The sequence below is a fragment of the Barbus barbus genome, assembly GCF_936440315.1.
Source record: "Barbus barbus genome assembly, chromosome: 5".
Taxonomy (NCBI): Eukaryota; Metazoa; Chordata; class Actinopteri; order Cypriniformes; family Cyprinidae; genus Barbus; species Barbus barbus.
In genome coordinates this window covers 35,702,995-35,719,962 of record NC_136733.1, presented here as the reverse complement: position 1 = coordinate 35,719,962, position 16,968 = coordinate 35,702,995, and the positions used below count along the sequence as shown (strand labels likewise).

Below are 16,968 nucleotides of genomic sequence, written 5' to 3'. Positions count from 1 at the left end.
AGCAAAAGATGGCATGCAGTATGTTGCAAGGTTTTGGCAGTATTGGAGACAACAAAACGCACCAACAACATTTACTAGTGCATATGTAAGATTTTGCTAAACACTCATCGCTTAAGATTTTACTTCTTAAAAATAAAAATAAAAAAGCACAATTAGCGCACAATTCAACACACTCATTTTCATGACACATTGGATATTTATAATAAAACATGGGCTTATAAAACACACATCAAAGACAATGTACAGTAAATGACTACAATACAGAATTTAAATGTAATAAAATTCAAACTACTTTAATACACCAGTTTTGTTTGTTTTTTCTTTCTTCTTGCAAAATAAATTACAGTGATATTTCATGATGTGTCCTTTGAATTCACACATTAATATCTTAGTACAGTATTTCCCAACCCTGGTTCTGGAGTTCCCCAAAAGTACACATTTTGTCTCCGTAATCTTAAACACTCGTTTCGTGTCTTGGGGCCATTGGAAAACACCGTTCTATGGGTTCTTTTAGGGCACGTTATTTAATAAACTCAACTGAAATGCATTAATCGGGCCATTGTGAAGAAGGTTTGTGAGGTAAAACTTCATCATCGAGATTTTGTCCGTGCAGATTCCTGCAAAATAAAAATGTAAATGGCTTCAAAATAATAAATGCAAGTTATATCAATATGCTTTTAATAGTAATATATATAACAGTGGTATACAATTATATGCATATTACATATAAAAGTTACACTTTAAATATATTTTATGCTTCCGGTGTATTCATTATTGCATTATGAGGACTCACCACCATCAAGTGTCCATTTTTGGCTCTGTAGACCATCGATTCACTGCTGCTCTTAAAATCAACAAAGCCCTCTTTGCCAGGCTGGATGTCAAACCTCACACTACAAAATGACAACAATTCAGTGTATGTATAATGCATTCTTGTTAAATACAATAAACAGTCTATCTCTGTGAGCAGGACTGAGTATCCAAGACAATTCAGATAGAAACATAGCGTATGTCTCACCTCCCTTGAACAATTTTGATGAGGTTGTGGTTTTTAGTCACTACACAGATTTTTGTCAATGCCTCAAATAGATGGCTGCACTGCAAGACCAGGTCCCCCTAAAACAGAATATTTAACAATCATATATTTCAGTGACAGGTTATTGTTCAAGCAGTTCAACAGAAACTTTTTTTTCTTTGTTTTAAGTAAACAAAAGTTTTTCCAATTTACCATGTGACAGTAATTTCATGCAGATACTCCCTGACAAAGATATTTGTTCACCACCTACTTTTTGCTTCGTGTCGTCACAAGTGACATGTAGAATCAGGAAGTTGTCACTTAAATTGCTGACAGACACCCCTGTACAAAAGCAAATATTGCTCATGTAAACAATGTATGGTATTTTATGGAACTAGATTCAACTTGACTAATTCAGTAATGGTGTGTTACAAGAGGTTAAGAAAAGGTCAAACATATATATATGACTATGAAAAAAATACCTAGTCCAAACCAAACAGACTTCCATATGAAGAGGCATATTTACACTTTTGCCAACTGTTTTTAATGAAATAGGATAATTTCTGTAGGTATTTAAGTTGAAACGCACATACTATAAAAAAGATATATAAACTATTTAAATAAAATGCCTGTGGAAATCTAAATTGATGGCAAATTTCACACAATCATAGACATTTAATTATTTGGCATTGAGATTTCACCTTTCAGTGAGCTGTAATTCACCCTCTGTTTGATTTTGGCCTCTTCCACCAGATACGCAGCGGCCTGAGTGAAGATCAGTTGTCTGAAACGTGGCCGAAAGCCATTCCTGTCATACTTAATCACTGGAACACTGTACTGTGTAGAGTGAGATATCACATCACATCAATAATATAAACATCTGACTGAAAAATAAAGCTCAGACAGATCTACTGTACTCTTAGTTAAACAAGCCCAGAATTTCCCCTAAACATTCTAAACAAAAATAAGATTACATCCAGATTACATCCAATAAATGGATTCAAGATCCAAACATACAGTGCCCTCCAAAAGTATTGGAACAGTAAGGCCAATTCCTTTATTTTTGCTGTAGACTGTAAACATTTGGGTTTGCCATAATATGAGAAGTTGTGGCCTAATGGTTAGAGAGTCGGACTCGTAATCCAAAGGTTGCGGGTTCGAGTCTCGGGCCGGCAGGAATTGTAGGTGGGGGGAGTGAATGTCCAGCGCTCTCTCCACCCTCATCACCACGACTGAGGTGCCCTTGAGCAAGGCACCGAACCCCCAACTGCTCCCTGGGCGCCGCAGCATAAATGGCTGCCCACTGCTCCGGGTGTGTGTTCACGGTGTGTGTGTGTGTTCACTGCTGTATGTGTGCACGTTGGATGGGATAAATGCAGAGCACGAATTCCGAGTATGGGTCACCATACTTGGCCGTATGTCACGTCACTTTAACATTTCAGCTTTTATTTACAGGTATTTTCATCTGGATCTGATACACAAGTTAGAAGCTTGCACCTTTTGTTTGAACCCACCCATTTTTCATGTTACCAAAAGTATTGGAACATGTGACTGACAGGTGTGTTTTGTTGCCCTGGTGTGTCCTATTAATTGATTATTCAAACAATAAACAGCACTGAATGTCTGCGCTCAGTTTCAGATCCGTGCAGACCGCAATAATTTTAAAATAATTTTAGTTTCATGTACCTTAATGCCCTCAGGACAAAGCAGCTGCAAGACTTTGATGTTTATGTCTTTTTCACCTGATTAGACAAAGAATGAACAAAGTGCTATAATGTTTGTTCATAAGTTATAACCTGCTTTGCATTTACATATTGAAACGTGTACAGCAACAGCAGCATATCAAAAAGATTCATAAACTCTTACTTATCCTTGTGTCAGTGAAGGGTTGGCATACGCTCTGAGGGTAGTTCTCTTTTCTGCCTTTGAATGTGTCACTGGTCAGTGCTTTAATTTGCAGCTGAAAACACATTTGAACTGTTAATGGATTCCAGCCAGTAAATAAAATGTGAAAATAAACATTCAGACAAATGAGAGGTAAAATAGTTTTTTTTACCCGAGCCTTCTGCTGTGCACTGATCCCTCGAACATACCTCCGTACGAGGAGACGTGTGTGCAACTTACGCAAGATGACTGAGGCCTATAAATGCATTTGTAACAAAATATAGTTTCATTACAGTGAAAAAATTACTTTCAGCTATAAAACAAAACTTTGCAAGGTTTCAATAATAAAGGATTAAATAATGTATGGAATACCTCTTGCATTATGGGTGGAGGAGTTAGCCAGCTGGTTTTGTCCAACACTGATTTTGGCAGATTCTCTTTGAGTCGAGTGAGGTAGCTCTGTCTGACAAAGGCCAGATACTCAGAGTTGTCCATGCTGACAGGTTGACTCCTGTTCATGAAGCCCTTAATAAACCTGCAGAATTGGGGAAGAAAAATCTTTTACAACTCAAATATCATAACATTTGTGGCATTTATGTGCTCCAAAAATACAGTAAAATCAGTAATATTGTGAAAAATTTATACAATTGAATTTTTTTATTCTCTATTTTAATATATTTAAAAAAAAAAAAAGGAATAGTTCACCCAAAAACAAAAATTCTATTGTTATACTTTTTTTTTTCAGGATTCTTTTATGAACAGAATGTAAAAAAAAAAAAATTATTTGAAATGGAAATCTTTTGTAACATTGTAAATGACTTTACTGTCACTCAATCAAATTAATGCATCCTTGTAGAATAAAAGTACTTACTGATCCCACACATTTGAATGATAGTGTACATTTACATAAAAAAATAGATAGAAGTAACTGACAGTGACACGATAACTGTCTCACTTCTTGATGACTTTGACAGCCCAGGCTCTCCTTTCTCTTTCTTTTCTGGCCTGCAGGCCCCGCCAACATGTCTCAATCTTGGTAGCTGTTAAAAAGGAATAAAGAGTGATGTTATATACATAGTTTTCAGAAGTATCTGTAGTATTTTAAACCAAAAAAGACGAATACCTGCTTCCCTCTGCCTCTGGTATTCTCCTTTCACCCTATAGCCTTTGTATTTGGCCTGGTTTTTTGTGGCTGTAGCAAAAGAGATTGGAGACACCAACCAGTCAGGTCAAAGCTGGCATTGCATGAATCATCACGACACGTTCAGGGAATGCCAGTCTTCTTTTGTCAGATCATGTTACTGGGGCCTTACCCAATTCATGCTTGCAGATCTCAAATGCATCTTCAGTGGCAAAAAGAGTCCTGGGACGGCGAATGAAGATTTTTGTCCTTAAGAAATAAGAAAAAAATATATTTCAGGAAACGCTAGGAGAAAACAGATATTTTCTGGTCCTAGAAGAACAACACAGTATCATACAGTAGCAGTAACCTGTACAGTTTGTACCTTCCCATCTTGTACTCGTCTGGTTTGTAGCCAAGGTGTTTGATGAGTCGCTGCACTCCCTCTGTTGGTGTCCCCTTCCAGTGTGGCCATGTGTCAGGACATAGAGCCTTATATCTGAAAAGATAAGCATCGAGGTTTGTCACATGTTTGCAGGGGAAAAATAGTGAGAAGAAGTGCCTGATAGAGAAGATACGGTCAAAGAAACACTAACTGAATGCACTGTAACTTTAGATAGAAAATGTCTGGCAAAGGCATGAAAGACGATTAAACACACAATGCAAATGCACCTTTTTAGGAAGACCTCGTATCTTCTCCTATAAGCAAACCCAGCACGCCTGACTCTCAGGTGCTCCATTAACCCCAGGTACTTGACTTGATGTCTCACCATGACATCATCAAAGTGTTCTGCGTTTAGGCGAGTGAGAGAGAGAGGGGTCACTGGCACTGTCTTGTAAAACATTCAGCAGACAAAACCACTAACCAGAGGTGTGAAGTGAAAGGCTCACCTGGCTGCTTATAGTGGTTGGGTTTCAGACACCGCACATACCAGGGCTCCTTGGTCATGAGGATTTCAGTGAGGCCTGCAAGGCTGCTCTTAAACTGGGTGGCTACCTGTTACAAGAAACCTGGTCAAAAATGTCTTTTTGATTCCTGTACATGAATAAAGTGCTGCAATAGCTTAAATACAGGAGTTGCTAAAAGGTTATCAGCTATAATGATACAATACTAAAACTATAATCATACAATCTGCAAATTTGTTTTCTCGTACCCTGAAAATTAACACTGAAAATACATTATAGAGAGAAAGAGAGCAAAAGAACAGATTGTTCTGTTCTTTCACTGTACCGTCTCAGGTCTTTTCTTGCCGTCAGGTTCAATAATATGGAAGCAATTCTGTATAATACTGTTCTTAGACTGTCGCATGTCCTTAAACAATAACAGACAATTTTTGCATTTATGTCTATTTCACAGTCAGTATTTATGTCAGGCCAAGAGAGAATGCATGCTGTGGTGAAACCTCTTACCTCTTTAATGTTTCTGTACAGAAGATCATTATTTTTGTTAAGAAATCCTGACATGAGGAAACCATAGAGGTCAAGATAAGGAAATGTTTTAAAAACCTTATTTGTCTTTAAACTGTTTGCATTAAATACAACTTACCAACAACTGAATAAGTAACCTCTCCGGCATAGTGTAGAAGGCGAAAATCCCCTCTTTCTAGGGTCTTGCGTGTTTTCTGGTCAGCCAATTTGTGCCTAGAATTTAGAAAAAGTCAACTTGATTAATAAGTGAATGCAATGCTTCGCAGCAGTACAAATTGTTTACCACAGCAATTCAAGTCTAGTTTGCATTGGAAGGTTTTAGCTATTGTTGTGTAATTAAATGTACTGCCATAACTTTTTACCCACGTGACAAAATGGGGGTGACCGCACATCTTCTCCTCTAGCTTCTCCAGGAATGTAAAATCTGTGGCTTCTCCAGGACGCAAACATTCTTCATCCTTTAATTGCGGGATACATGACAAAGACTGTGACGTAATCATGTCTTGATGCGTAAGTCAGCTTGAATCAGTTCCACTCACCAGTATTGATATGATGCCTCTATGTTTCTCTTCCACCAGGTCACAGATGATCTTGTTGTTGAAGTACGGCACTGGCTCCCACTGAAAAATGTCAACATGGGGAAAAAAATATTTATCAATGAAAATATGCTCAAACATACATTTGAGGCAGATCTGTGGCCCAAAGCACACAATGTACGATCTGTAAGTGTGTACTGAAAATATTCACCTCGATTCCCTCCATCTCATACTCCTCCTGCTCTGATTTGAGGGTGAGCTGGATGAAAAGCTGCTGAAGCTTTTCATTGCAGAAGTTTATGCAGAACTGTTCAAAACTGAGGAGAAAAGCACCAGTAATCACACACATGGTAAATATAAATCCATCAAAACATATATCTATCTAGTACTCCTATTATTATCAATGTTGAAAACAGTTGTGCTGTGGAAACTTAAAAAAGAGCATTTATTTCAAACTGAAATTTTCTGGAACATTATGTCTTTACTGTCAATTACGATCAAATTAATGCATCCTTGCTAAACCTTACTGACCCCTTTTAAATGATAGATTTACATTTATGCATTTAGCAGATGCTTTTATCCAAAGCGACTCACATTGCATTCAAGTTACAGTTTTTACATTTTACCAGCTCTTGCTTTCCCTGGGAATCGAACCCATGACCTTGGCGTTGCTAGCGCCATGCTCTACTATTTGAGCTACAGGAGAGCTTTTGACGGCCCATTTATTTGTGTCTAGATGTGTCTAGATGAGGGCATGTTCTGACACTATATTGTTAAAAAGGTTACTAATTGGTTTTGTTAACTCATTAACCCCTTTTATGAGATTTCTTGAAGGAAACCATTAAAATAAAAACATTTAGTGAGAGTGTATGACTGCAATGCTTCAGGGTCACCTGTTCACGTCAAACACTTCAAATCCATAGATGTCAAGCAGTCCAATCACCGTCTTTCTGGTTGAATCCTACATCATACATATCATAAATAGACTGCTGTTAGGAGTTTGTGTGTTATTCTGCCCTCTGGTGTTCCTTCTGGGTATTTGCTTGCTTTTCAGATGGGTGTTCCTCCAGATAATTCATCGGACGCGGCGATTGGTTCGTCTCCACAACCAACCAGAATAAAAGGATCACCCCAGACACCTGCCAAGGGCCTTGTTTGTGCCACCGCATGCTTGCGTCGCTGTCTTTTAATTCATTCTTCGTAGGATTGAGTATCTTGCCAGAGAGAAAGAGTTCGTCTAATGCTATGTCTTGCTATTGATATGAATTTGTATTATTTAAATTACCTTATGTAAATATTGGGTGATTTGTACTGCCAACGTATTAAGGGCTGTAGGAGGTTTGACGCCATTTCTTTTGATGTACATATCTTGCACTCTGTTTTTTTATTTAGGGAGTTAGGGAAGGATTGTGTATTTCATTTTCTTTTCTTTTGGTTTAGGAATTTAGTTTATTTAACACGAAGGGGATTTTGTTTATTATTTTGGCCTTGTCATCCTCTGAAGTTGGAATTTGTTTCCTTTTGCCCGCAAATAAAGGTAAATACGTTTTCCTAATCTCTCTGGTAGTGAGACTCATTTCATTTTTTTTAGTTACGACACAGACCCCTAGACGGTCGTAACAAATTGGGGGCTCGTCCGGGATCTTCTTTTGGGAAGAGAAAACTAATGAAATTAGCTTTGTATGTTTGCGTTTCCCTAGTGGTTTTCATTTTAAGGAGGAGGGAATTGGAAATGACTTCTAAATTCGAATTAGATCACTTTGCCATTCAGCCATCAGCACAGCAATTAGATACTTGTCGCAAAGATGATTTGTTGGCTATTGCGGATTTGTATCAGATTCAGGTTATTCGTGGTGCGAGGAAAGCAGAAATGAAAGGAGTGATTCATAAGCATTTGATTGAGCAGGGGGTTTTATCTCAGGAACGTGAAGCAGGTGTTGCATTTGACATGTCGGCTTCCGGGGGCGAGGGGGCGGAGGAACCCAAACCCACGGAGCTGATGAGCATAGATCCTGCTAATTTTCCGTCTCCTAGAGATCCTTTGCTGGCAATCAGATTGAAAGAGCTGGAGATAGAGCTGAGTAGACAACAGTATCAGAATCAGCTGTTGCAGGTGCGGGCAGTTGAAATTGAGACTCAGCGAGCAATCAGGCTCAAGGAACTAGATTTGGGTCTAAAAGCCCAACAACAACCAGCTCACTTCCCCGTTGATGGGGCGCCCAGCGTGAATGTGCCAGTTTCAGCTCCTGTTGATGCTTCCACTCCGAGTCCCGTTCCTGCACCACGATCGCCTTTTCAAGTAAGTGAATTTGATATTAGTAGACAAATTGCTTTAGTCCCGTTGTTCCGTGAGAGCGAGGTGGATACATATTTTAATGTATTTGAGCGTATCGCAGCTACGTTGAAATGGCCGCGTACTGTCTGGCCACTTTTGTTACAATGTAAATTGGTTGGAAAAGCGCAAGAAGTCTGTTCTGCTTTAACGCTCGAACAGAGTTTAAATTATGATGAGATGAAGAATGCTGTCTTACGCGCTTATGAGTTGGTGCCTGAAGCCTACCGGCAGAGATTTCGTCATCAAGTGAAAACCACTAGTCAAACGTTTGTAGAATTCGCACGTGATAAAGCAAATTTGTTCGAGAAGTGGTGCGCAGCGAGCAAAGTTACTACGTTTGAACAGTTAAAGGAATTGATGCTGTTGGAAGAATTTAAGAATTGTCTTCCCGAGAAAATCGTGATTTACCTAAATGAGCAGAAAGTTTCTTTTCTTTCTGAAGCAGCGGTGTTTGCAGATGAGTTTGTGCTGACTCATAGAGTCGTGTATTCGTCTCCCACGAGACGAAAGGTTTTTGATCGTGATCGTAACGTTAGTCCTAGAGATACCACAGTTGTATCAAAGAAGGTGTTAGGGGCTGTTAAGGATGAAATTCGTGAGTGTTTTTACTGTCATGAAGTGGGACATCTCATCGCTGTCTGTCCCTCTCTCAAGCGTAAAGCGGGCAGGAAAACATATGCGCCGAAGGGCGTTGCTTTGGTTGAACGTTCCCTAGTTACTATTGGGTCAGCAGGTACTGACGCAGGGTTTGAGCCGTTTATTGTTGACGGTGTTGTGTCACTTACGGAAGACTCGGAAATGAAAACTGTTCGTATCCTCCGTGATACTGGTGCAAGCCAATCCTTAATCTTAGAAAGTGTGTTGCCGTTTTCAGAGCAGTCAAGCTGCGGTTCGAGTGTATTGCTGCAAGGTCTTGGTTTGTCAGTTGTTAGAGTTCCTCTGCACCATGTACATATGCGCTCTGGTATTGTGTCGGGGAAAGTTAAACTGGCTGTGCGTGCAGAGTTACCAGTTAAAGGTGTATCGCTCATATTAGGAAATGACTTGGCGGGTGACAAAGTTTTTTGTTTACCAGAAGTGGTAGATGTTCCGGTTACGTACGATGATTATGACGATTTGCAGAAAGAATTTCCGAATGTGTTTAGCACATGTGTAGTAACTCGAGCACAGGCTCAAAAGTGTAAAGACATTGTTGACCTGTCGGAAACCTTTTTGAGTGAGGATAATTCCGAGGAATCTGATGTGGTAGAGCTGAAAATGTACGCAATTCCTAATGTTGATTTACCGTGTGAGCGGGCTACGTTAATTGAGGCACAATGTACCGATCAAACTCTCTCTCACTGTTTTGCAGCAGCTGTCGAGCAGACTGTTTTGCCAGAACACCCCGTTGCCTATTTTGTTGAAAAAGGCGTGCTGATGCGAAAGTGGTCACCAAATCGTGTCAGAGATGACTGGGGCACTGTTTTTCAGGTGGTGATTCCAAAAACTTTTAGAGAACAGGTGTTGAGTGTGGCACATGACCATGAACTTTCCGGCCACCTAGGTATTCGAAAGACCTATGATTATCTATTGAAGTATTTCTTTTGGCCATCAATGAAATCTGACGTAGCAAAATTCTGTAAATCGTGCCATGCTTGTCAAATGGCTGGCAAGCCCAACCAGGTGATTCCCCCAGCCCCATTGAAACCGATACCAGTGATTGGTGAACCGTTTGAGCGGATTATAATCGACTGTGTCGGGCCATTGCCTAAAACTAAATCTGGAAATTTGTATCTGTTAACTTTAATGTGTGCATCGACTAGATATCCTGAGGCGATTCCTCTCCGTTCACTTAAAGCTCATGCAGTGGTTAAGGCAATTATTAAATTCTTTACGACTTTTGGGGTACCTAAATGTATTCAGTCGGATCAAGGAACCAACTTCATGTCTAAAGTGTTCGCTAAGGCAATAAAAAAGTTGAACATCAGGCATCAGGTATCTAGTGCATTTCATCCACAGTCGCAAGGTGCTCTTGAAAGGTTTCACCAAACACTTAAGTCTATGCTCCGAACCTTTTGCGTTGAACAACCAAAGGAATGGGATGAGGAAATTCCCCTTTTGTTGTTTGCCATTCGAACTACAACTCAAGCGTCACTCGGATTTAGTCCGTCAGAGCTGATCTTTGGACACACGGTGCGCGGTCCTTTGAAAATTTTGCAGGAGCAGTTTTTGTCTCCTACTCTCCAAGCTCCCGTGAAAAATGTCCCAGAATATGTCAGTTCTTTTCGCGAAAAAACTACACGAGATGTGGAAACTGGCAAAGCGATCGCTTGACTCGGCACAAGACCACATGAAGTGTCGTTATGATCAAAAAGCTGTCCAACGTTCATTTTGTGTCGGAGATAAAGTTTTAGTCTTACTACCTGTGCCTGGTGCAGTACTGAGAGCTAAATTCACTGGTCCCTATGAAATTAGCGAAAAGTTGAGTGATACTAACTATGTTGTTTCCACTCCTGAGCGTAGGAAGAAGTCACGGGTCTGTCATGTCAATATGATTAAGACCTATGTGACCCGGCATGATTCTGTGAAGAAGTCTCCTGTTGTCACTGTTGCACCAGCAGTGGAGTCCCTGGCAGAATACTCTCCAGAAAGGGATGATTTAATGATGAATAGCGCTGCTTTCACTACTGCCCGTTTGTCTAACTCAGAAACCTTGTCGAATCTTTCTTCTAAGTTATCTCACTTATCAGTTTCTAACCAAGCTGATATTAGAACCTTGATTCAGAGTTATCAAACCTTGTTTGGTGATTTTCCTTCGATGACACAAGTGTTAACGCATGACATTGATGTCAGTTCACACGTGCCTATTAAACAAAATGCTTATCGGGTAAATCCAGTTAAGAGGGAACTTATGAGACAAGAAACACGGTATTTACTTGAACATAGTTTGGCTGTCCCAAGTTCTAGTCCTTGGTGTTCTCCATGTCTTATAGTGCCCAAATCAGACGGGTCGTCACGTTTTTGTACCGATTACAGGAAGGTAAATTCGGTGACAAAAGCTGATTCTTTCCCCATGCCACGCATGGAAGATTGTGTTGACCGTGTCGGGAACGCAAAGTTTGTGACGAAATTAGACTTGCTAAAAGGATATTGGCAGGTGCCCCTTACGGCGCGTGCATCTGAAATTTCGGCGTTCGCCACCCCTGATGTGTTTTTACAATATCGGGTAATGCCTTTCGGACTTCGAAACTCTGGTGCCACTTTTCAACGGCTTATGTCTGTCGTGTTGTCCAACATGTCTAATTGTGAGGCTTATTTAGACGATGTTGTGTGTTATGGAAATACATGGGAAGATCATCTGAAAACCTTGCGTGGAGTCTTTGAGCGACTTAAAGCTGCTAACCTCACTCTGAACTTAGCCAAGTGTGAATTTGGATGTGCTACCGTCACCTATTTAGGGAAAGAGGTTGGAAGTGGTAAAGTTCATCCTTTGAATTCGAAGGTGGAAGCAATCCTTCATTTCCCGGTTCCTGAGAACAAAAGAGAGCTGCGACGATTTCTAGGAATGATCGGGTATTACCGCTGTTTCTGTAGGAATTTCTCCATAGTTGCGGGTCCCCTAACAGGACTACTTCGGAAAGCAGTCTCATTTAAATGGTCTGCTGAATGTGAAGCTGCATTTAACGCTCTAAAAATGTTGCTGTGTACAAACCCTGTGCTCATTGCCCCTGACTTTGAAAAACCATTTTTGTTGGAAGTTGACGCTAGTGGTAGTGGTGCTGGTGCTGTATTATTACAGGTTGGGAAGGATGGTTTAAATCATCCTATTAGTTTTTTTTCAAAGAAGTTCCTGAAACATCAGCTAAGCTACAGTACCATTGAAAAGGAGGCCCTTGCTTTAATTTTTGCTTTGCAACATTTTGAAGTGTACATCGGTTCCTCTGTACAACCAGTGAATGTTTACACTGACCATAACCCATTAATATTTCTCCAACGCATGTCCAATGCCAACCATCGTCTCATGCGCTGGTCGTTAATTTGTCAAGGTTACAGTTTGAACATCTGTCATAAAAAGGGTACCGACAATGTGGTAGCTGATTCTCTATCCCGTGTTAATTAGTATTTAAAACATGTTTTATTTTATGGATGGGGGTGTTAGGAGTTTGTGTGTTATTCTGCCCTCTGGTGTTCCTTCTGGGTATTTGCTTGCTTTTCAGATGGGTGTTCCTCCAGATAATTCATCGGACGCGGCGATTGGTTCGTCTCCACAACCAACCAGAATAAAAGGATCACCCCAGACACCTGCCAAGGGCCTTGTTTGTGCCACCGCATGCTTGCGTCGCTGTCTTTTAATTCATTCTTCGTAGGATTGAGTATCTTGCCAGAGAGAAAGAGTTCGTCTAATGCTATGTCTTGCTATTGATATGAATTTGTATTATTTAAATTACCTTATGTAAATATTGGGTGATTTGTACTGCCAACGTATTAAGGGCTGTAGGAGGTTTGACGCCATTTCTTTTGATGTACATATCTTGCACTCTGTTTTTTTATTTAGGGAGTTAGGGAAGGATTGTGTATTTCATTTTCTTTTCTTTTGGTTTAGGAATTTAGTTTATTTAACACGAAGGGGATTTTGTTTATTATTTTGGCCTTGTCATCCTCTGAAGTTGGAATTTGTTTCCTTTTGCCCGCAAATAAAGGTAAATACGTTTTCCTAATCTCTCTGGTAGTGAGACTCATTTCATTTTTTTTAGTTACGACACAGACCCCTAGACGTCGTAACACTGCTAACCTAATAATCCATCAACTAATTCATACATTTTTTTAAACCACTATCAAATTAGTAAATTCCATGTAATCATGCATACCTTATTTGCCAATGATTCATTAATCTTATTAACAAGCCATGAGAATGTGCGGCCATAGATGGCTTTGGCTAGTGCATCTCTGGCATACTTTGCATGTTCAGCGGTGAAAGGGCTTAGAACCTGAAAATGATAAATATTACATAATCATGGATTTCTTAAGTACGAGAAATGTTTTTAAAAATTATACTTAATATTCCATCGCTAAAACAACTGTTTAAAATCATTTTAAATTTACATTTATTTATCATTTTATAAAAACTCTGTATAGCAATATGAATGTAAAACATGCTTTTTGTGCAACAATTAATGTGCCATACGAGTCTCACCTCTTCTGCTTTGGCTTCAATCTTTCTGTGAGTTAAACCCTCCTGTAACATGTTTGAGGGGATGCCCAATAACTGACAAGAGTAAACAATAAAGAAAGGAAGGAGAGAGAAATGGGTTGCAAAAAAAATCTAAGAGATCAAATCTGCCATTACAGTGTAAACCGTAAAACTTTTAATGCATAATTATTCGAAAATCGGCTAGAAGTACCTTTGACAGCCAGTGTACTTCCGCACTGCTGTTTAATGTGGCATAACCATGGGCACTGGCCTCAAAGTGAACATTGCCGAGATGAAGGACACTGGCAATAATTGCAAACAGATGCTAAAAAAGAAATGCAGCCCCCTACATTGACCAGTCAGTCACCCAAGTGGACAAAAACTCCAATCAATCTGAGAGCGTCTTACCTCTATATCCGTTTCACTAAACTCAATGATAGTAAGAGCTTTCTGTACGGTTTTCCAGTCACTCCTGTCATTAATGGAGCTCACTTTGGCACATTCTCCCTGTCCAGGAAATCAATTTTGAACAATAAAATGGATATGCTTTATGGCTCTGACATATGCATCTATCTGCACTTCTCACCTGAATAAGATAGCGGTATTTCTGACAGTCTCGTTCCAAACCAAGCAGGCGGAGAAGCTCATCCTCCCCTCCCTCAACTAACTGATAGAATATGTGGAAGTTCCTTTCTCCACGATTTTGGTGGACCACCCTTGACTTCTCCAGTAAGTTGCTTAAGATGTGGCCACCAACTGCTGCTCCCTAAAAGAAAAAGCATTTGTTTACATTTGTAATCAATGCTTTCCGTTCTTCTACTTCTGTTTAAATCTGACTTTACCTGATGGTCAAACTGTATGTCCATGTACTTTCCAAATCGACTCGAGTTGTCATTTTTCAGGGTTTTGGCATTTCCAAAAGCCTGTAGATATAAAATGCTCAGCATCAACATTCTTTTACATGATGCTGCGCTGCACTTTGAGCATGTGCATTCAGAATATACCAAAGTTTTCAATGGCTCATTTCAGACAAAAAGCTTGAATTCTGACCTCCAGCACCGGATTGGAAAGAAGGAGCCGATCTCTCACATTGTCCAAGATTCTAGTGCTGGGACAGCACACTGCATAAAACTGCAGGACTTTCTTAGAGGCCTCCGTCTTGCCAGCGCCACTTTCACCAGAGATGAGGATGAAGTGGTTGTTGGTTTCACTAATCATTGTCCGGTAAACATTGTCAGCAAGTGCAAAGCTGAGAGGTCAGAAAAATAACACTTAGCCTACATGTAAAATAAACAATTTATCAATATCAATGTTCTCTAAAAAAGAATATAAATCAGAAAAAATAAAGTAAATGCTAAATATATACAATGTATACAGCGCTGTTCAAAGGTTTTGGGTCAGTACGATGTTTCTGAAAGGTCTCTTATGCTGAATTTATTTGAAAACAATACAAAAAACTGTACTATTATGAAATATTATTATACTGACCCCAGACTTTTGAACAACAGTGTATTTTTCTTGTTTACTGTCAAGTCAATTCAAGTCACCATCATTTATATAGCGCTTTTTACAATGCAGATTGTGTATATATGCAAACTTACATATGAGGAGGCAGCTCAAAAAAGTTGACTCCCATATAAATGTCCATTTGTTTCTTGGTATAGGTACCCAACTCTTTATATGGATTAACTGACACCAGGAGGGTCCCAATGTAGGTCTAATAGAAATAATAAAGATTTCAGAAAAAGTTAAAATCCAGTATTGACTATTATACCGGGTTAAAGAATGATCATAAGGAAATATGATTGTCTCAGCAGTTTCATTTAGGAGGTTTATCCTTGTTAATTGCCCTTGATAACCTTAAACAGAAAATACCTCTGTTCTTTCTCATCAGCAAAGTCAGTTTCCAATCGCTGCCATAAGGCAAATTAGCTGTATAGAGAACATTTTCACTTAGTAGACTAGCTGTGTGCATTGACCTGTGTTCAGCATGAGAGTCCACATTATTCTCTCCCCATCTCAACAACGAAAGTAACTGTGATATTGCATTGCCTGCCTTTTTTACAGTCTATTCTAAGAGGTCATATGAGTGGGTGCAGGACTCACATATATGAGGTTCTCATTAAACCGTTTTCTGAGGTTGTCCATAAATGCTGTCTCACTGGTGTAGGCGTCCAGGAGAACAAAGTCCTGAATGCCCACCCGGTCCCGCGCTGTCAAAGACCCCTCCATATCCTGCAGGATCCGCTGGCAGCGCTCCTCTAAACTCTGTTAATTACAGACATAAAAAAAAGAAAGAAAGGAGTTCATCATTTTTAGAAGTTGCTTGAAACGTGTTCATTGGATTTTAAAAATATATTCTTCAAGACAATTCCTGAAATCTTGTAATTGTATGTTTAACAGTATTTGCTCAAAAATGTAGACAAATGACCAACATCACCAACTTTCTTTCACTCTGGCTTTATTATATCACCCTATCCAGTAATATATACTTTCAGATGTGGCCTTGAACAAATCCTGTCAACAACATGCAATGAATCGTCTGAGCGCAGCCTCTACTTATCTAATCTAAAATGTTTTTCTGCACAGTCTATCAAAAGGGACGTTCATCAATCAACACTGAGAACACATCACAGTGTATTTCACCATTAGTTCAGCTGCATCAACATGCTTTATTCCCTACAAGAATAAATTTACATCAACAGCTGCATAATATTTTACACAAACAAAATATCTAACTTTTTGATTCTCTAGTGTTATAGTTCTATCTTGGACCTTTAAGTTTATCTTTAAAAAAAATCATATGGAAAAGTGGGAGCCCTTACCTTCAATGCAGTGACTGTTTCTCTGAGTACTGATGTGGGAACTGTGTGTGATCTTATCCAGTTTTGTAAAGAGCATCTGTGATTATTTCAAGTACAACAGGAAACAATGTCATATCACACTCACCACGTCCAACATGGGAAGTTATTAATAAAAAGTTTGCAAAGGAAGCGGGGGTCTGTGTGTATTTGTGTGTCAAGAAACATTTGTCTGAAACAGAAATCATTATGGATTTATTGTCTAGCATCCTGAAAAGCTCAGCTCAGCGTAGGTTTGTCATATTGGTTCCCTTAAACCTGAGGGCGAATCTATTTCTATTCGAGATTACACGGTTCCGTTCCTGTCATGGGATGGTATTTCGGCCAAGGTCACGGACATACAAAAACTCTCAATAAATGAACTATTCCTGTCTGGTGCTACTGATGCTTGATTTACATAAGAATACATAAGAATATCTCATTTTAAGAAGCACACCATCTGAAACCACATGAGTTACAATAAGTTTACACTTCATCATAAAACGCATCCTTTTCTGAATTGTCCAGTTGTGAGTACTTGTACCCTATAAAGATCATATTTGATACAGAAATTACTAAGTCCCTTTAATTATCAACATGATTAAAAACTGCTGAAAAACCTTCTGTCATCTGTTTTGAC

General features: G+C 39.3%; 2 protein-coding genes across 2 annotated transcripts in view; both read right to left on the bottom strand.

Annotated features, from left to right (window-relative positions):
• The window catches only part of LOC306869969 (CCN family member 1-like), a 1,026,947-nt gene that overhangs the window by 585,813 nt on the left and 424,166 nt on the right, over window positions 1-16,968 (bottom strand). The gene's annotated exons all lie outside the window — the stretch shown is intronic.
• LOC306870027 (unconventional myosin-Ih-like) lies at window positions 509-16,338 on the bottom strand. The gene is made up of 32 exons (XM_079417057.1): window positions 16,314-16,338; window positions 15,595-15,756; window positions 15,090-15,205; window positions 14,539-14,737; window positions 14,331-14,411; window positions 14,075-14,254; window positions 13,897-13,995; window positions 13,700-13,813; window positions 13,492-13,563; window positions 13,166-13,285; window positions 6,877-6,944; window positions 6,195-6,300; window positions 5,987-6,067; window positions 5,814-5,905; window positions 5,566-5,660; window positions 5,430-5,476; window positions 5,251-5,331; window positions 4,911-5,016; window positions 4,692-4,809; window positions 4,405-4,518; window positions 4,213-4,289; window positions 4,023-4,091; window positions 3,855-3,939; window positions 3,272-3,434; window positions 3,072-3,155; window positions 2,882-2,975; window positions 2,702-2,757; window positions 1,717-1,852; window positions 1,287-1,357; window positions 1,019-1,116; window positions 794-893; window positions 509-617 (listed from the first exon to the last, which is right to left on the bottom strand). Exons 2-32 carry the CDS (start codon window positions 15,718-15,720, stop codon window positions 591-593), a joined length of 3,075 nt encoding a protein of 1,024 aa, XP_079273183.1. The 5' UTR covers window positions 15,721-15,756; window positions 16,314-16,338; the 3' UTR covers window positions 509-590.